At 33.3% G+C, this 20,797-nt stretch overlaps 2 protein-coding genes across 4 annotated transcripts; both read left to right on the top strand.

The window, feature by feature from the left end:
- Window positions 1-4,026: 4,026 nt before the first annotated feature.
- On the top strand, window positions 4,027-13,383 carry LOC125866993 (protein STRUBBELIG-RECEPTOR FAMILY 3-like). Of its 2 annotated transcripts, XM_049547395.1 has the most exons (17): window positions 4,027-4,053; window positions 4,488-4,683; window positions 5,457-5,586; window positions 5,662-5,733; window positions 6,088-6,153; window positions 6,284-6,355; window positions 6,434-6,505; window positions 6,591-6,662; window positions 6,731-6,796; window positions 6,894-6,959; window positions 8,187-8,587; window positions 9,291-9,694; window positions 10,540-10,811; window positions 11,458-11,596; window positions 12,262-12,398; window positions 12,480-12,636; window positions 12,825-13,383. In XM_049547395.1, the coding sequence occupies exons 2-17, from the start codon at window positions 4,578-4,580 to the stop codon at window positions 12,918-12,920; spliced, it is 2,328 nt and encodes a 775-aa protein (XP_049403352.1). In that variant the 5' UTR covers window positions 4,027-4,053; window positions 4,488-4,577; the 3' UTR covers window positions 12,921-13,383. The 2 variants fall into 2 exon arrangements, with proteins under 2 accessions (XP_049403352.1, XP_049403353.1); XM_049547396.1 differs by lacking the exons at window positions 4,027-4,053; window positions 4,488-4,683; window positions 5,457-5,586; window positions 5,662-5,733 and having other exon boundaries at window positions 6,295-6,355.
- A 625-nt stretch (window positions 13,384-14,008) lies between these two features.
- Window positions 14,009-19,157, top strand: LOC125866994 (secretory carrier-associated membrane protein 1-like). 2 transcript variants are annotated; one of them, XM_049547397.1, is made up of 13 exons: window positions 14,012-14,364; window positions 15,239-15,298; window positions 16,452-16,562; window positions 16,670-16,732; window positions 17,066-17,099; window positions 17,209-17,331; window positions 17,909-17,971; window positions 18,055-18,148; window positions 18,265-18,310; window positions 18,400-18,467; window positions 18,660-18,708; window positions 18,787-18,852; window positions 18,937-19,157. In XM_049547397.1, the coding sequence occupies exons 1-13, from the start codon at window positions 14,302-14,304 to the stop codon at window positions 19,021-19,023; spliced, it is 927 nt and encodes a 308-aa protein (XP_049403354.1). In that variant the 5' UTR covers window positions 14,012-14,301; the 3' UTR covers window positions 19,024-19,157. The 2 variants fall into 2 exon arrangements, with proteins under 2 accessions (XP_049403355.1, XP_049403354.1); XM_049547398.1 differs by lacking the exon at window positions 15,239-15,298 and having other exon boundaries at window positions 14,009-14,364.
- Window positions 19,158-20,797: the final 1,640 nt, after the last annotated feature.

Genomic DNA, 20,797 nt, shown 5'->3' with positions numbered 1-20,797 from the left:
TTTCTAAGATTCTTTTTGTGATTCGAGGGTCATCTCCTTGATTTTTATTTGATCTTTGAGTGTATATTTCATAAATTTACAAAATTTTCAAAATGCCTTTTTAAGGGTATATTATCTTTTAATATAGGCATGAATTAAGATTTAGAGTTGAGTACCATCCAAAAACCCTAACTATAATTGAACACGTCTGGTAAAGTTTCATAAAATTTTGATGTCTACCCCTGTCTCCCTCGCAATGTTATCAATTCTTATAAAGAGTTTAAAATTTTAATCTCAATCCAATATGAAATATTTTCATTTAACACCTCTCTCTTTCTTTACGTCTGAACTAATCTCAATTTTTTTTATTCGAAGTTTTATTATTTGGTCTAAAGTGTGATATTCAAGAATCAAAAGTAAATTCATAACCATTATATAATTAGAGACATGTTAAATTAGATTTTGAACTTATAAATCACATTTTTAAAGTTAACTCAAAAAGAAAAAAACCTAAGCATTATAAAAATTTATTTCTCGTCCCAATCCGACGTAAGATCATTCTCATCAACAAACAAAGATAATAATTCCATTTTATGTGTCACTATCTTCCCGACCTTCATAGGATTTTCTTATTGGTTGGTAAGTTGGTTGGGGCGAAAGGAATGCAAAAACAACTATTTGTGTCCTAGGTGTATTACTTTATTTCATTTGACATTGTATATCTTTTTTGAAATTTGACGATTTTTTAATATCAACCCTCCACATAATATGTTTATAATTACGATTATAAGTTAAAAAATATTTGATAAGTGTCACATTTTTTTTTTAAAGATCTATATTAATCTCTCGTTTAAAATTATCCTTATATATAGAAGCTTTGTAAAAGATCAAGGTAAAATAAGACTTTAATTAACCAAACAATGGAATAATATTATATTAGATCAGCATTTCTTTTTTCCTAATAGAATTAAATAAAATTATCCAATCAAATCATACATGGACAAATTTGGTCAATTTTTGCTAATGACTTTATTCTTATCTTCAGTAAGAAGAGTTGTTGCTTAATTTATTTATTTATTTTCTTAAAGAAAGCAACATCGTCTCCTACTTTTCTTTTCAAGTGTCGAGTCTATTAAGGAAATATTTTAAATAATTTTAATCTTGATTCTTTACTTATGATTATAATATATTAATAAAAGTTTTTTAATTAGTCTTCATTTTTAAAATTAGAAATCAGTGAATTCAGTTGCTCAAACTTTAACTAGCTAGGACGGTTATTTTATGTCCATTCGATGCCATTATCTTTTATTTTTATTTTTACTTTTTTGATTTGCACTGGGTGTCCGAGTCTCTTTGAGCCCCGACTAATCCCGGGGGTGCACAGGCCATTATCTTTTATTTTTAATGTCCTCACTTTTGATTTAGCGATAATTAAGAAGATATCTTTTAAAAAGAGCTGAGAGTAACAACATAATGAAATATCTCGATTTTAAATTTGAGCTTCATACTAAACTATCAAGTGTGTAAATTTTCTGTAAAAGTAATAAATGTGTTACTTTCTTTAACTATCGATTATTTAGTTTTTCTATCTGAGCAATAATGATAATTCAAAAGAAAAAAAGTGAATAACTATTGCTTTATGAGAAAAGATGAAATAAAATTTGACTAATCAAACATTAAAAACATTGTGTTTTCATCCGTACCAAACACACCCCTAAAATTCACATATAAATAACTACAATTTTTATTTATCCAGCTATCAAACAATAGCTAATTAAGATACCTCGACAAAAGTGTAAAAAAAATAGATTCTGTGAAAAAGGACATGTGGAGCCCCATTTTTTTCAGAAAGGAATACTTTAGTCGTTATCAATATTATCTGCACGTTCTTTATTAGACCCAAAATCTATTTTTCTGTCACTCTAAATAACATATCACAAAAAAATTACGTTAAATAGATGAATATTTTAACAATATAAATAATAATTACGATAAATAAATTAAAACAATAAAATAAATGGTACAAGTTGAGTTAAAATCATTAAGCAACGAATTTTATAAAATTAGTTGATCATAAATTCATAATGCTTATCTTTATTTGTATTCCCGATATAAAAAAATTTAAAGTAGGAAAACATCTTTTCTCGTTTTTATTTTATTTTTCATATTGGATTAATCTCTTGTCTTATAAAATAAATAAATTAAATCTCTTGCCAAAAGAAAAATATTTGTATTTCTCATTTTTTAGTAGAAGAAAAAATAAATTACTTAACTGAAGATATTTAATTTGAGCTTTGAATTAGAGTTTTCTTTTATTTATAATACATAAGTATAGATGAATTTTAAGAATTTAAATTAGTGGAGTGAATTCTAGATTTAAAATAATAAAAAGATGCAAAGGTAAATTGTGAAAGAAAGATGAACATTGGATACCTTTTTTTTCTTTTTCATATATCGATGTAATTGGTAGAAAGTTGTAGAATATTCTAATGTTGAAAAACATTCCAAACAAAAGCAATTCAAAATGTTCAAATTCAGAATCATTGAAAAACAGGAGATTAGTATACAGAATATAGAAGGGACTAGACGATGTAATCTCAAAGATGAATTTTTCAATTAATAAAAATTAACGACATTCTAATAATAAAAATATTGATTATCAATGTAAAACTCTTTTTTTTTTGTTTGAATTGAGTTTTAAGTGATATCGAAATATATTTAGATACAAGATATTAAGTTGATTAAAATCCGTATCACCTATAATTATACAATTTGTTCATTGTACTTGGTGGCCATATGCAAAAAAATTTGTAAGCAATGTCACATTTTATAATGAGAATAAATAAAAAAAATATTCTAACTTCGTATTAAGAAAAAAAACAAAACATAACTTACATATAAATTTTTATTTTTAATATATTTAAAAATAATCTCATTAAAACTAGTAGCTAACATTTCTTCTTCTTTTTTTCTATAAAAGCTCAACTATATATCACTAAAAATACTCATTATATGATCAAAAACTTAGCTTACATCAAGTTTCTCTATCTTTTCCTACCCATAGAAACAAACACAAAACAAAATAACATTGACTTTAGCATAGAAATTTGTGCAAATATTTGTCTCCAAAATTTCTATCAAACAAGAAATTATAACTTCAAAACTTGGCCTTTCATGCACAATGTGAAAATTTTCTTTCACCAACTCCAAAATGTAGAAAAAAACAAAATGAATTTTCCAGTGCTGATGTTAAAAAGATATAAGAGTTTGGAGTAATTGGTTCAGTTTTAAAAAATAAAAATAAGAATAATGTATTAAAAATATTTTAAACCTTTTCTTCATTTTGAATAATATTTGTATAGTTAATAATCTGTTTAAATTTTTACTCATTCTATTCTTTCTTATCCAAAATAAATGAATACTACCCCTTAATTACTTCCCAAAGTTTTCTTAAAACTACTAGATATACTTGGAAAATTTATTAGAGACTGATAATTCTTTTTTGTAAAATTAATTAATACATCTTTAAATTTTAAAAAATTCATTCAGTCTATTAAAAAAAAAAAGAGAATTATCAAAAACACCCTTAAATTTAACACAAATTATTAGTTTTATCCCCGAACTATGGACAACCTTAAAAACACCCATCTACTTGACTAACTAAACTTAAATACACCCCCTATACACTCTCGATATGCCGCATGACATAGCAAATGATCTCAAATTCTTGTAGAAACATGAAGTTCTTCATAAAAATCGAAGGAAGTATTGAAAATACTCCTAAACTTGACGAGAATTTAGGGATGTATTTCATTAATATTACAAGATTGGGGTTGTATTTAGCTTAAAGTAATCAAATAAAGGGATATTTTTAAAGCTATCTATAATTCGAGATGAAATTAATAATTTACGTTAACAAATGGATCAACTAGATATGTATGTCACTCACTTGTGTCTATTTGTTCCTTCTGTTTATTTCTTAAATGAGAGAAGAAGAAGAAAAATTTCAGTGCCTTTCTGCAACTTTCCAAGATTAGCATTTTTTACTCTGTTTTTTTTCCACCAATTATAAAGGTAAACTTTTTTTTCTCTTGAATTTATAATTAATCTCAGTTTAATTGAGTTCTTAATCATTACTTACCTTTCATGTAAAACTTCATTTTCTTGTCTTTAATCCTCTTTGCTTTTGTTTAATTCAGTGGAAAAGCCTCTGTTTTTTTAATCTTTTGTGTGAAAATCATGCTGCTTTTCCCATTTTTATTTTCATCATTTGCTTATAGTTCACTGAATCTTTGGTCGGGTTTTTTCTTTTTTTCATTTTTTGTACTTTTTTCTTTCTGAATTATCAAAAGTTTTAATTTTTTTCGTCAAGAATTTAGCTTTTGGTTCTTATATGTTGTTTTTTAGATACCCTTTTGTTATTTGTGGGTGATTGAGTCTTTTTCTTTCATTTTTATGCTTGAGGAATACACTGACATTGATGTTTTGTTTTATTTGGTATTTTGCAGTTTTGGGAACTTTTTGTGTTGGCTATGCAGAATTGTTTTCCAAAGAAAGATTGAATTGCATTGAAGAAAAAAGATTGTATTTTTGGGGCAATGGATGGGAAGAGATTTGTTGTATGCTGTTTGAATTTGGAGATTTTGGTGTGGATTCTTTTAGCTTTTGCTGTACAGCTTTCAGATGAAGCTAACCCTGGAGATGGTAAGGAACGACAGTCGCCAAGTCTTAGTAGGCGTTTGGACATGAATTGAGTGATATATGGGCAAAAAGATTAGTATTTGATGTTCAGTTGCAAAATAGTATTTAGAAACTGAAGTTGTGTTTTGACATGCATTTTAGTTTTTAAAAAAAGTTGTAAAACAATGTTTTGAGAAGAGGGAAAACAAATTCATGTCCAAACGGGTAAGTAATTTCCAGTGTAAATGTTCATAAGGGAATTCCAAGTTCATGTTTTGTGCAATGCTGATTATGTGAGAATATGTAATTATCTAAGCTAGTTGTTGATTTGAGCTCAAAAGTGACTGCATTTGCTTATTGTCCTTATAAATTTGAACTAGTAGGTAGTCTTCTTGCTTCTTATAAAGTTTGTACCTTTTGTTTAAAAAAAATTGGGGATAGGGTAAATGGTCGAGAGATTACAAGGTGGAGAATCGAACTCTCATCAATAAGGTGAAAGTTCTACCAGCTCAGCTACTAAGATTTCCCTATAATGTTTGTACCTTCACTTGCATTGTCCTGACATTTTATTGGGTTTGCAAGTTGAGGACTAACAGCTTTTGCGCCTATTCTGGTTGATTGCCTCTCAGGGAAGTTCATAGTTAGCCTTTGTTAATTGATTGGGTTCTAAATTTCCACATGGTTTGTTTCTGTAATTGATTGGATTCTAAATATCTATATGGTTTCATGGATCAATTTCGGCACTTTCTTCTTTATGTTTGGAATTTCTTAACAATTCTCCTTTTGTATTGGTCAAGTTGCTGCAATTAATAACTTATATGCTTCTCTGGGATCGCCATCCCTTCCGGGCTGGGATGCTGTTGGTGGAGACCCATGTAATGGACTTTGGCAAGGGGTCGAATGCGACAATGGAAACATACTGACAATGTAAGGACTTACCATTTACTACATTGCGTAGATTTTTGTGGAACTGAAATGCTAATCTTACTTATCATGTTGTAGTCGACTCAATGCTGCTAACTTGGGAGGTGAACTTGGGGATAACTTAGGCTCATTTTCTTCTCTCAAAATAATGTAAGCTTCTCACATATCTCCTAGCTTAAAAGTTTGCTTGTTCGTATGCATGTGTTTTTCATAGACATAATACGTGAACACACTCAAACTTGGCCTCAGTTCGCAAGTAAACACTCCAACTTAGAGAGTGGACATCTAGACACCTCAACTGGAAACTAAACACTTCAACTGGTCCCCACTGCATCTCGTGGTTTGGAGGTGTTTAGATGATCATTTTGTAAGTCGGAGGGTTGAACTGACTCAGAGGAGACGAGTTGAGGTGTCTGGTGCATACTCAAAGTTGGAGTACTTACTTGCCAGTTGAGGCCACTGTTATGATATGTGAATACTAATTGTGGTCATCTCCTGTGGCAGAGATCTGAGCAACAACCATATTGGCGGAAGCATTCCGTCTAATCTGCCAGTTACCTTGCGGAATATGTAAGTTCTACCATTTGACTTATGAAGGATCCCCAGAAACACGGGAAAAAGAAAGAAAAGAAAGAGGACATATTGATAAACCTAGCTTTAATTATTGAGTAAAACAGTTGATATTCTTTACCTTGGACAGTTTTCTTTCAGCTAACGCATTCACTGGAAGTATCCCTACTTCTTTGTCTTCCCTGAGTCAACTTTCAGCTATGTAAGTATCATTTATAGTGTAGATTAAAAGTTGCTTTCTTCATGAAGAATCAAACTCAGGTATTTCGCTGTGTGTCAGGTCTCTGAATGGCAACCATTTGACTGGAGAAATTCCTGATTCCTTTCAAGGCCTTACCGCTTTGGTCAATCTGTATGAAAGCAAACAAAAGCATTTACATACTTCCATTTAGTTTTTTTCATATGAATAACTGGTTTGGGTGTTTATCTTTCAACAGTGATTTGTCAAGTAACAATTTAAGTGGATCATTGCCACCATCTGTAGGAAATTTGTCTTCATTGACCACTCTGTGAGTAACAGTTTGTTTGTAACTTTATAGTTTGATCAATATGATAAAACTAACTTCTTGATTTCCAGATATTTGCAGAATAATCAGCTTTCTGGAACTCTTGATGTTTTGCAGGATCTTCCCCTTGCAAATTTGTACTCTTCCAAACTAGATTTTACTCGAATATAATTCAGTTCACTAGAATGATAGAATCTTACTAACATCTCTCCACCCTCCCTGTGTCCTTTCTAGGAATGTGGAAAACAACTTGTTTTCTGGGCCCATACCTCAAAAGTTGTTCTCTATTCCCAATTTCAAGTAAGTACATTCATTTTATGCTTTCATATACCTGTTTCTTTTTTGTTTATGTTGAGTCAACATCTTGTATCTTAAAATGTAATCTTGGTCACATTTGATATCACTGTATCCCTCGTCGTTTGTTGGAGATATCATTTGACATGTAACATATCCCACAAAAAAGATATATAATCATAGAAGACAATAGGCATGTATGTCGAAACCGCGGAAACAAATATCTTATCAAGTTCAATTTTACTTAATACTGCTCTTTATTTTCCAATAATGCCTCACTTTTGTACTATCTACCAGTGGTTATAACCAAACATATAACTTTTCTAGCTCCCAATACCCCCCTTTAAAGCTTGAGAACTTGTATCGTCTGTGCTATGCTTCATACACACAAGTAAACCTTTCAGAAACTTCTTGTTTACAAGTTCCTGAAATCTTACTTAGTAAAAAATGGATGTACTTGTATGCTATGTTGCTCAGACTCGTATTGGATCCTCCCAAAGTAATCCGACACTGGTGCAACAATATATTTGGAAAGTCCGAGCAACATAGCTTGTATGCTGCAAGGTCATTTTGTACACCAAAAATATAGGCTTAATGTCTGACATGGATATGAATCCTAAACTTGCCCTTAGCATAAATGAAAGCTCAATGAGTAAAAGTAAGAATAAAACGAATAAGAAATTGACCTGAAAAAAGAAAAAAAGAATCCTGACAAGCTTGTCATTTAAATACATGAATTCTATCATATGGCCAGTCCCTCAAAACTTGGAAGTAAGCAACTCATATAGACACAATAAATAGACTGCAGATATAGGTATAGATTTATAAACCGTAGTACAGTATGCATATGAAAACATACAAATAGTTAAGTTATGATATTCATGACCTGTAAAATAGACAAAATTGCAAGTTATTTAGTTTAGCAAGCTGGTTCCTGGTCTAAACTTGATCATAATTTAAGTTCACATTCCATAGTGGCTATACTCTAGTTAGGTCACCCACCTTAATCATATATCGAGCCCTTAACTTTCAGGAGGCAAAAATAACATGGAAGTCAGGCAGTCTTATTTATTAAGCTGACTTAAATGGTACAAGTTGGTAGATATATTTGATATATGCAAAGATCAATGTATCAGTTGTTGGATCATTTTGTTACCATCTGATGCATGCCTTGTCGATTATGATCAGTGATGGTTTGTACTGTCTTAGTTACCGGTTTTGTTTTTCGTGCAGAAAAGATGGAAATCTTTTCAACAGTAGTACTGCTCCTTTACCTCCACCCACATCATCAACAGCACCTCCCATTTCTGGGTCTCCAACTTCAGCACAGACGCCATCTTCTCAAAGCAAACCTAAAACACAGGCCGATGGACCATCAGCATCTGCAGAATCAAGTTCAACAGGAAAAAAAAAGTCTTTATCTGTTAAAAGGGTGGTCTGGATATCAATTGCAGCAGTTTTGTCATTTATCATATTGGTTTTAGCAATCCTTCTCTGTCTGCCAAAGTGCCTCAGGAAATGGCACGAGACTCAAAGAACCCCCAAACACCATGAAATAGCCCCTTATATGGGTGCTAGAGAGAATCTTGGAGATAGTGGTTCATTAGTCCAACCTGGCCATGATATAGAAAAAGGTGCTTCAAAATACTCAATATCTATATTATTTTATGATATCTTTTATCACTGTTTCCTAAAGTTCAACTTTTTTCCCTTAGGCTTCGTTTGGTAGGATGTATTAGAGAAATTAATACATGTATTAGTGATTGTATTATTTAATCCTTTGTTTGCTAGGATTTTCAGCATATGTATAACTAATATTATTCAATATTATAGGGTGTATAACTTATACCTAACAAACCATGGTATTAGTAATACAATGGTTATTAATACATGGATAAGTATGGTTAAAGACAGAACTGTCCTTAATATATCAAACTAAACCGTGGATAAGAAACTATATCTAGCATAACTAACCCCAACATAATTAATCCCAACATTACCAATCTCGGCACTACTAATACACCCTATTTCAATACTATTATACATTCTACCAAACGACCCCTTAGTTACTTGAAAAAAAAAGATACTGGGTCTGTTGTGTTGATGCACTTGAGCCAAGGGTCTTTCGGAAATAGTCTCTCTACCACCACGAGGTAATGGTAAGGTCTGCATACATTCTACCCTCCCCAGAACCTACTTAGTGGGATTTCACTGGGTATGTTGTTGTATTGGATGTCTGTTGTGCAGCATTTAGAACTGAAAAGTTAATGAATCTCAAAGTTTAACCTTCTACTCTTTAGTCTTTAGTGATAAGTGGTTTTCTTATGTGTTAAACAGCTCCCCTAGTTGTGACGACAAAAGAAAAGCAACCAAGAAGACCGGCTCCCATTCCAAAGCCACAAGATGAGCAGCAGGTAAATGTGCAAACCATGAGTGCTGTGCCAAAGAAGGATGATAGTGAGATAAACCTTGGCAGATTGGATATTGATTTGACGCCACCACCTCCGCCTCCTCCTCCTCCGCCTCCGCCTACTCTTCCACAAGAGAGAGTTATTGTCGAGCCGATTGCGCCTGCTGAAGATACAGCAACGAGGCTTCCAACCAGGCCACTTCCACTAACTTCTGTGAAATCTTACACAATTGCATCACTTCAGCAATACACTAATAGCTTCTCTCAAGATAATCTGTTGGGATCAGGAATGCTGGGTAGTGTATACAGGGTGGAGCTTCCTAATGGAAAGGTATAACTTTCAATCGGCATGAATATATTATGATGTACCAATTTATTAACCGTGGTTTCCTACTTCCACTAGATTGCGAGAGTCTTGACTTACCGCTTTTTCTCTCCTTACTTTTATTTCTCCATCATGTTTGGTATTCTGGAATGCTAAATTATCAGCAAGTAGCATCAAAATTGCCTCTTTATCTCTAGTATAAATTGTTACATTGCTTAGATTTATCAAGAATGGTTGTGATACAAGCACAATTATTTGCAAAAAGGCTGTTTGTAATGGAAAATTCACCTTCATATATCCTTAATTAGAGCACTCCTTAGCAAATCTATTAAATGAGTTCTACCTATTGTATCTGATATAATGTTTCTTGAATTACTTTAGCTAGTTGAGACCTGCTTAAGGACAAAAGTTGTAATTGCAATATTTTTCCTCTAGGTTTCTTCTAGTTCTTTTCTTTTCCTCCTTGTTCCAAATTAATCTTCAACTAGTATTTTTTTTTTCCAGTAACCAACATCATCGACGAAATCTTGTCCTAGAAGTGTATTACAAATTTGTTAAAATGAAAAACAGCCTTCTAGCTATATGATATTACTATTTTTCTGCCTTGACTTTTGTCTCACTTTATAAGAGGAACCGCCAGATACTGCTGCATCTTTTTTCTGGTCATGATTTTAACTATTAAAGTAAGTATATGCATGCTGTTTCATTTATATAAATTCCTTGGGGATGTATATGCATTTCTCTGGCATGTAAATCTTACCGCTCTTCCTTCTCTTGCACTATGCACCACATCATTCAAGTGGTTGCAACATTTCACTTCTGATACATGCTCCTTTTGGATGCTTCTGCAGTTGCTTGCTGTCAAAAAACTGGACAAAAGAGTTTGTGATCAACAAAAGGATGATGAGTTTCTTGACCTAGTAAACAATATTGACAGAATTCGTCATGCTAATGTTGTTGAGCTGATGGGCTATTGTGCAGAGCATGGTCAAAGGCTTCTGGTCTATGAGTATTGCTGTAACGGGACACTACAAGATGCACTGCATTTCGACGATGAATTCAAGAGACAACTTTCATGGAATACTCGCATGAGGATGGCTCTTGGAGCTGCAAGAGCTTTAGAGTATGTCAAATAACATTACATACATTTAATTATGCACATCATAATTGTACACGCTCGCGTTCATGCGTGTGTGTATTAGTGTTTTGGGACCTATAATAAGTGTTTCTGCACATACCATATGATAAATCAGTGCTATTAAACACTAAACAATAAAATGGTTCTGATATAGTGGCAAATTCAATAACAAGCTCATTTTAGTCCTAACTTTCTTGTGTTGTGTATATTACATGATAGAAAGCCACACAAACGACTTGGAATGGTCTTAACTATATGTAAAATGTTAGATGTAGCTGTCTTTTGCTTCCTCTCCTTTCTTTGCTTCTGAATGTTCAAGAAAAAGATGAAGAAAATTAAATTAATTGGTTTGCCACGCTATGCTGTAAAAGGGAAGCCCTATGCACAAAACATCCCGCATTAGCAGTCCGGGGAAGGGCCATACCCCAAGGGTTGTGATGTAGACAGCCTACCCTAATGCAAGCATTAGTGGCTGCTTGCAAGGTTCGAAACCGTGACCTATAGGTCACACAGAGACAACTTCACCGTTGCTAAGCAGTCTGATTCTCATTTCAAGATTTGCATGAAAAAGTGAGGTAGACTGCTAGAGCATGTTTTTAATTAATAATCATTCTTGTTTGATGCAATGCAGGTATCTCCATGAAGTCTGCGAGCCACCTATTATTCATAGAAACTTCAAGTCTGCCAATCTTCTGCTTGATGAGGAGTTGGCCGTACATGTTTCAGATTGTGGTTTGGCTCCACTTATATCATCTGGTGCTGTGAGTCAGGTAACTTGTGACCCTAATGTTATGGAGTAGAAAGAATTGAAATGCTTCCTTGGATTATTAGTTTCCTCTATGAGCTGCAAGTGGAAAGAAAAATGGATTCCTAGTGTTTGATAGAAGTGGACATGGGAGCTGAATAAATAATTTAAAAAAGGAACAGTAGTGATGGTCAAAGTGTTTTCAACAAGATGTTGGAATAAGGAGCAGTAATAATGAATTCCTGTAAATGTGTAAAGTATATTCTTTGGGAAATGGTTGGTTCTCACCCTGTAGGATAGGGTGAAGGTGTTGTCAAAGGCGCGCTTAAAGCACGCTTGAGCCCTGAAGCGAGGCTCAAAATGTGTTGAGCATTTCACATCGCTTAATGTGAGATTAGGGGTCTATAGGAAACAACCTTTCTACATCTGAGGTAGGGGTAAGGTTTGCGTACACTCTACCCTTCCCAGACTCCAATGGGTATGTTGTTGTAAGTAAAGACAAATGGTGAAGGTGCTCTTCTCATGATGTGTTTTATATGAACAGAAAGTTGCTCTAGGATGCATGTGGATCATCTATCTTGCTGTTATTTGTTGTTCTTTTGATAAAGTAGTCTTGGGATTGATTATTGTTACGTTCAATCTAAGGTATGTTAAAAACTATATCAAGTTGACATTACACTGATTTTTCAGTTGTCGGGACAACTTCTCACAACATATGGCTACGGTGCTCCCGAATTTGAGTCAGGGATTTACACTTCCCAAAGTGATGTTTACAGTTTTGGTGTGGTGATGCTGGAACTAATAACAGGCAGAATGTCATATGACCGGTAAAAAAGCCTTCTGCATCTTTTTGAGCTAATATAGTTGTGCCTCATTTCTCAGTTAACACACCTGCATATCATGTTCAGGACACGGAGTCGAGGAGAGCAGTTCTTGGTCAGGTGGGCAATCCCTCAGCTACATGATATTGATCTCTTGACAAGGATGGTTGATCCTGCTCTCGATGGAAAATACCCCATTAAATCACTATCACACTTTGCTGACATAATTTCCCGCTGTGTTCAGGTGAGTTATTCTGTTGTTCCTTCATGTGAAACACATAAATGCTTACTAATATGCATTGTCTAATCGCTGAGTGTACCGAATAGTCTTAGATTGTTCGTCATCTCAATCGGTTGGAAGGATATTTCTAGGATCTAGTTGTGGAATAGGTTTGCCTTCAAATGTCACTTAACTTTTAAACTCTTATACAGCATGAGCGAGAATTCAGGCCACCAATGTCTGAAGTTGTTCAGGACCTCATACAAATGATAAGAAGAGAATCTCACAAAAGATCTGATGGTGAATGATTTGAGTTAGACGCGCATACTGGGAATTCAGCCGGTGAGAAACTAAGATTATTTCTTCTTCGAAGGAGCTGAGATACTCGGAAAAAGAAAGGCGGTTTGCAGGCCAAGCACCGTGCTAAAGACAACTTCAAACTGAAGCAAAATGCACCTCAAAGAAGCGCGATTCATGAAAATACCAACACATGCAGGCGACTTAATGACCTGTAAAAACAGCTTGCTCATCGGATTCTTGTCAAGCTGCATCATTTTAATGTTCATTTAGGCTTACATGTGAGCACCAATGCATATAATTCATTGATCTTGACAAAATGGTATATTTTCTTGAAGTTGTATATCTTTACTTGCTGCAACATGTACAAACTTCATTTGGTTGTACAAGGATACCTTCATTCTTTCTCATGTACTTGTTGCACATGCCAAAGTTATTTACTACTAGTCATTACCTAAGGAGTTGGAGACCTACAACCACTCAACCATGTAACAATATGTAAATTAGATAGAAGATACAAGTTCAATATAGGTAAAAAAGACCTTTCCATCTACCTAATCTTTGTTGAAGAGTTAGCAAAAGGATGCACACACTCACAAGAATGATCTCAACTTTTTGGCACTAAAATTATGACTCAATCCCTCATGTGTTTGGAATAAAACCAATCAACTAAAATTGTGAGTTTGCGACGCTGAGGGAGGGTGAGTTAAGCAGGACTATCAGGTTTCTACCTTAGTAAGCTTTTAAAGATGAGGTGCACATGACATTTAACGTGAATCCGAATCCATATCAATACGAAGGAGAAAGTTCTCATAATATGTGCGACTCAATATGACATAGTTCGAAAGATGTACGAATCTAAGTCCAAAGTATACAATACGTTAATATATCATTGAAAAGAACATTGTTTTCATTCTATTTGTTTTGAAGCTCGAATAGTTTATATTCATGCCAAAAATCTCACTAAGGGGTAAATCGCTCCCTATCAATACCAAAAACGAAAAAAGAATAAAAGTATACTTATCACCATCGCAATTTTCGATGACATTGAACTTTGTCCTAAAAAAAATTTGCAAGAACCATCTTCCCCACCAACCCTCAACACTAAAAATAAAACTCAAAACCTATATAAACCCCAAGATTTCTCTCTGTTATCTTCCCGGGAATGACATTTTTCAGTTTTTCTTTGACATGAATTTCCCCAAATCTCTTCTGGGAAAGTAGTAGAATATGTCGACATGCTTTCAGATAAAGGAATTATAAATATAGTAAATAAATACATCTGAAAAAGTGAAAGAAATCTACACCATCACGTTTATTCATACTTTCCTAATCTAAACCCCTATACGTATTTCTTCAATTTCAAGATCTGTTTGCATTTGTATATCTCTCATGGCTGGACGTTATTACAATGACAATCCGTTTGATGAAGGACAGGAAGATAACGCCTTTTCGGTAAATTCGATTAAATCTCTTTCAGGGGATTTTTGTATATGTAATTTGGATGAATTTTTGTGGGTTTTGAATTCTGGGTTTAAAAAAATGTGTTTTTTTTTTTGTGTTGGAAACAATGTATTTGTCCATGGAAAAAATTGGGGTTGATTTAAGCTTGTTTGTTTGGTCTAATTTCCTGATCTGTGAATTGCATTTTGGGTTTTGATTTAGAGTCATTTAGCTGGAGAATATACTGAAAAATTCTGAGGGTTTTTGTTCTTTAGGACTAGCTAATTTAATTTTGTTGAACTGGATTTGTTGCAATTCATATTGTAGAATTGAGCTGTGGGTAAAGAATATTGCATTACGGGTTCGTTTACTGACTAGAAAGCTGGTTGCAATCGGATTATTTTGTCATGTTTAAGTGTATGGAATGATTTTGCTGGAGGTTTAGAGAGAATTTGTATGTTGTTGAACAACAATACCCATCTTTGTTTGGGTTCCCGGTCCATGCTCCAGCTGGGACTGGGCGTGAAGGGGGTGTTAGAGTGGGTTAGAGTTCCACATTGTTGGGGAATGGACGAGTGATCTGCTTATATGGACTTGAGTAATCCTCACCTCACGAGTTACCTACGGGGGTTGAGTTAGGCGCATGTGCCATATCTTTGTGAGTATTGGTAATTAAAGAGGGGAGGATCATCATAATTCTGTTGGGTTGGTTCTTCTTATTATTTGAATGCTAAAGTCATTAGTGTGCTATAGTCTCAAAAAGCTCATCTTTCTTGTAAAAGTTTTCTAAAATTTGGCATGTTTCATTTCTATAACCTACATGATTAGTTCTGTGCATTCTAGATAAGTTTCTTCATAAAATAATCTCTTTTTTTTTTTCTCTAAGGACCAAGGAACTCAAGGAAAGGGTCAATCAAATTATGGTAGCGGTCCATTTTATATGATGGTAAGCTTATTACTTTCCTCGAGGTTTGATTTCTCAGTTTGGAACTCTGAGTTGCTCAGAACTAATGGTCTCTTTATCCCTCTTTATATGAAGGTATTGATGGTGTGCGGAGTTTAAGATTTTAATTTGACTTATATATATTTAGTACAACAGAGTATACTTAGTGTAATCCACAAGTGGGATATGGGGAGGGCAGGATGTACGGAGACCTTACCCATACTTTTGTGTGTGTACTAAATATATTATATTTAATGGTATTTGAAAATATCAGGATGAGGGTTATTGGTTAAAAAATAGTTAGACATAGTTTAATGTATATGAATATTTGAAAGTTGTGAAAGATGTATAGGAGTGAAATATAGTCAAGCATTTTTGGACATCCCAGATTGCAGAAAGGAAAGAATGTCAAAGAAAGTTTAGAAGGAGGTAGTACAACCTGCTAATCTGAGAACTGTAAATGAGTAAAGATCCTGAAAAGACATGGATCCTGCTCGAAAAGGCAAAGGCTAAGGGTTTTGTTTTGTGAGAGGACCCCCATTACCTAGAAAGAAACAATGGATTTCTAAACATATCAGGCATTCTTTGTAATGCATACACAAGATGCTAATTCATTTTTCAGCTACAACTGGTGAATGGTTTACAAAAGGAGGGAGTTAGAATTTGTCTTTTATGTTGTCCTGTTACAAATTTTAAACCACCTACCGTTTCTCCTATTGTCAGTATTCTTCTTCTACGGTGTATTGCCTGTCTAACCTTTCTCCTATGGTATTCTGTAGCTAATTCTGAGACCTTGGTGTTTGCCCGTTGTATTAGTCAAAACATCAAGATATCTACCCACACTACCTCAGGATAAAGGCTGTGTTTTCTTCCTCCTCCTCGTCCTTTTCTCATGACCTAATTTAGGGACTGCTGTGAGCTTCTGGTTTATGATCTACTTTAATTTGAACTTTAATATAAATGTAACAGAAATACTTTATCATGTTAAAACTGAACTTGAGTTTTTCTTTTCTTTTTCTTTTCTACATACTAATGTGAGGGCTTGATCTTAAATCCTGAATTTGTTAGAATATCGATTTGCATGTCTCTGTTCTCATACCAATTAATGATTGTGTATTATCTTGCTTATGCACTATTTTATTCTCTAAATCTTCAGAATCCTGCAAGTGTTCCTCCTGCTACAAACTCAAGGCTTTCACCTCTTCCTCATGAACCTGCTGACTATGATCGTGGTGCAACAGTTGATATCCCTCTTGATAATCCGAAGGTGAAACAGAATCGTCAACTTTAACTTTTGTACATTTTTTTACCACATTACTGGTGTGTTTGCCGAGGGATAGGGTTGAATAACACTGCTCTCATATAACAATTCAGGATCTGAAGAATAAAGAGAAAGAACTCCAAGCTAAAGAAGCTGAACTAAAAAAATTAGAACAGGTAAGCTTGTGTTACATCCTATTGTGGCTGCTGGTACTTATCATGCTTTTGCTTTTCTTACATATTAGAAACAACTTAAGTTCACTGTTTGTGTCAACGATCTTTTGTCAATTCAGAGGTTCATCAAGTATGAATATCATGTGAATGTTGTGTCTAGCTCTGGAAGCTATTATACCTCATTTGCTTTTGTGTTAGTAGTAGGGAGACGGTTTTTATCATTTTGTGTTAGCTACATTCCTCAAGTTAGTGTTTAAAACAATCTATGGCATAGACTATATTTCTCTTTGTGCATTTTATATTCTGTTAATTGGCTGTTATATTGGTTTCATTTAGGATTTGAAAAGGAGGGAAGATGCTATAGCAAGAGGTAGTTCTCCGGTGTAACGTATACATTTTTGTAAATATGAACTAAATTAAGCTATTTGATTGATTCTTCCCCACATGTGAGCTGATATTTTTTTGGTTATACACTACAGCTGGAGTTGTCATAGAGGAAAAGAATTGGCCACCTTTCTTCCCCATTATTCATCATGATATTGCAAATGAAATTCCAATCCATCTACAGAAGTTGCAGTATGTTGCATTTTTTACATGGTTGGGTATGTCTATCGATCTCACTCCCTTTAATGTCTTCTGCATAGCCCCCTAGTGAACAGATACTCGTAAGGCTTCTCAGTTGACCATGCTAGCAACTATTCTACAACCTTTTAGTTTACATATCTACTGGAGGTCAAGATGCATAGTGATAATTCTTTCTGCTTATAGTTGATTGGCTTTATTCTAAACAAAATATGTACTACTGTTTTCCAGCTATCAGGAGTATTAATGCATTTGCATTTGCATTTGAGATTTCTAAATCACAAACCCATTTTTCAGGCAGCAAACTTGATTTAAATGACACTCAAATGTGGATCTAGAATATACAAACTTGCTTTTTTGATAGCTTTTGGATTAGATTTGTAAGTCATGTTTATGGTAGTAATGTTTTAAGAAAAATTGCATCTCAAAGCTGCCACTCCAACTAAAGATAAAAGAGCACAGGGGAAACATTGCTAAATAGTCTAATAGAATGATTTAGGACAAGATATAGGCTTATCAAAATTCCTTTTTAATAGCTCGAATTGGTCTCTCTTGTTAATGCACTTATCGATTTACTTTGCACGTGGTGATTTGCAGGTTTGGCAGCCTGTCTTCTATGGAACCTCATAGCAGTTACCTCAGCTTGGATCAAAGGAGAAGGTTGCTGCTGAACTAGATTTAAACAAAAAAAAATTTATCTGCAAATGAAAACTAACCAGCTAGATTTCTTTTTGTCATTGTAGGTATAACTATCTGGCTTCTTGCTATTATCTACTTAATATCTGGTGTCCCAGGAGCCTATGTGCTGTGGTATCGTCCTCTGTATCGTGCAATGAGGTACTATTTTGTATTCCCTCATTGTGGTAAATAATTTTCACATTACCTTTCTTGTATTTATTTGATTATGCTCTTCTACCTCGCAAAATGTTTATGTCATTATGTCTATTCTGCAGGACGGATAGTGCACTGAAGTTCGGATGGTTCTTCTTATGTTATCTCGTAAATGTTACATCACCCTTTTCAGTTTTTCCTCTTCTATTACAGTTGATTATTGAGAACAGTACTGATTGTTCATATTCATGTTGTAGTTTCACATTGGATTCTGCATCATTGCTACTGTGGCACCTCCTATCTTCTTCAAAGGAAAATCTTTAGCGTAAGTTGTTTTGCCATATTTGAAGAAGCAATTTGTGCTGGTACAATGAGATTCTAGAATACGAAATCCTTTTGCATTACCCTCATAAAACCATGCTCGGCTGAATCTCACTCTTTGACTTATATGTATACGTTTTTAACTATGTATGTATGCTAAAATATAACGACCTTTTCGTATTCCCTTGTTTAACAGTGGTATCTTGCCTGCAATTGATCTGTTAGGCTGGAATGGTTTGGTTGGGGTAAGCTTCAAGTTCTTGACTTAACGAGTATTTTTAGACGTTTCATTGACTTAACAAGTAAGGCTTTTTTACTTGCAGGTATTCTACTTCATAGGATTTGCATTCTTCTGTCTTGAATCACTGACCAGCATATGGGTTATTCAGGTTGAAGCATTTATCCTTGCTATCTCATTGCTTTTACTGTCTTCTCTTACCTGAACATCTTTTCACGCGCTGTGCGATCTGCAGCAAGTGTACATGTATTTCCGAGGAAGTGGCAAAGCTGCGGAGATGAAGAAAGAGGCTGCAAGATCGACAATGATGGCGGCACTATGACAACACAAGAGCAAAGGCAGGCAGCATTTGAGCTTTCAAGCTGTTGAGTTCTTTGATTGCTTTCTTCTCACACCATATATCATATAAAATCTAAGGTTGGATTACCATGTATCATATCATATATATTATTACAAAGTGAAAGGTTGAATTACCATTTTGCCCCTCTACTAAATTAATCATATCATATCATATATCATATATTATTATAAGTGGGAAGTTTTAAAGTGAAAAGTTGAATTACCATTTTGCCCCTCTACTAAATTAATCATATATTATTATAAGTGGAAAGCTCTAAAGTGAAAAGTTAAATTACCATTTTGCCCCCTCTACTAAATTAAAATTTGATTAAATATAAACATTTTAATTACATAATGGTAGAATTTGAAGTTCTTAAGCCCTTGAATAATTAAATTATCATCTTCTTGATAAATGAGTTCATTGATATTACTTTTAATGGTAATCATAAATCTCATAACGGAAGAATTTGAAAAGTTATGATATGGAAAATCATTCATCACTTTAATGTAGAAATCAATTTCAGAATTAAAATTTGAATTTTAAGGGTCATTTCCTAATGCTATTAATATTTTAATTACATAATGGTAGAATTTGAAGTTCTAAGCCCTTTAATAATTAAATTATCATTTTCTTGATAAATGAGTACATTGCTATTGGTTTTAATCGTAATCATAAATCTCATAATGGAAGAATTTGAAAAGTTATGATATGGAAAGTCATTCATCACTTTAATGTAGAAATCAATTTCAGAATTAAAATTTGAATTTAAATGGTCATTTTCTAATGCTATTTAAGAGCCAACTTACAAAGATGGAAGCTCACAATATGAAATCGAATTAACGAAATTGCACAATTCAACATGAGAGGATAAGAGAGTCAGAAGTTGCAAGTGAGGATAACCAAAAAAATGCTGAAAAACAATTGGTAATCAAGAAGAAAAAATAGCAGCGGAAAAAAAAGAGAGTAAATTTAATACATGTGTAGTATTAAACAGTGAACAATTTTATGTTGATATGTTGTCTATAACAATAACAAAATTTTCTTTTCAGAGCATGAGGACTTTCTTTGCAATATCCTCAACTTTTCGATTTTGCTTTCTTTCTCCATTATAGAATTTTTCTTCCATGAAGCATTCATACTTGTATGGGTGTTGGACTTGAAGTATAGATACTAATTTAAGGTATATGTAGAAATTTTCTAATTGTGCATTTAAATGAGAAACATTAATCATTTTTGTTAATTCATCTTTGCACATACTAATATATCATATGTTTGGATCTAATAACTTAAAAATGTAGCTCATTATTTTAGTTACCAAACTAAATTTTGCAGGTTTATCAAATGTCTAATCATTTAACATACAACAAAGAAGTTATTTGAATACATTGATTGTTCATCTATTATAAATTATATAGTATTTTTTTGAAAAGCTTGCGATACTGATTAAAATGTGATTTTGACAGTAATTCATACCTTTCACAGGACTCATGTGCAAAGCACATTTAGTCTTTACTAAAAGTGGGAAGCTCCAAAAATGAAAAGTTGGATTACCATTTTACCCATAGACTAAATTAAACATCTAATTAATTAAATAATATTATTTTAATTATTTTTTGAATTGTACGTTATTTATTAGAAAGGGATTGTAGAAGAACAAGAGTCAATTAGGATTTCTAGAATTTTAAATAAGTGCATGAATCAAGGTTTTCTCATTTTTTTCTAATTAATTAAATAATATTATTTTAATTAATTTTTG

This window comes from Solanum stenotomum, chromosome 6 (genome assembly GCF_019186545.1).
Source record: "Solanum stenotomum isolate F172 chromosome 6, ASM1918654v1, whole genome shotgun sequence".
NCBI classification, from domain to species: domain Eukaryota; kingdom Viridiplantae; phylum Streptophyta; class Magnoliopsida; order Solanales; family Solanaceae; genus Solanum; species Solanum stenotomum.
This window is presented reverse-complemented; position numbering and strand designations above follow the sequence as displayed.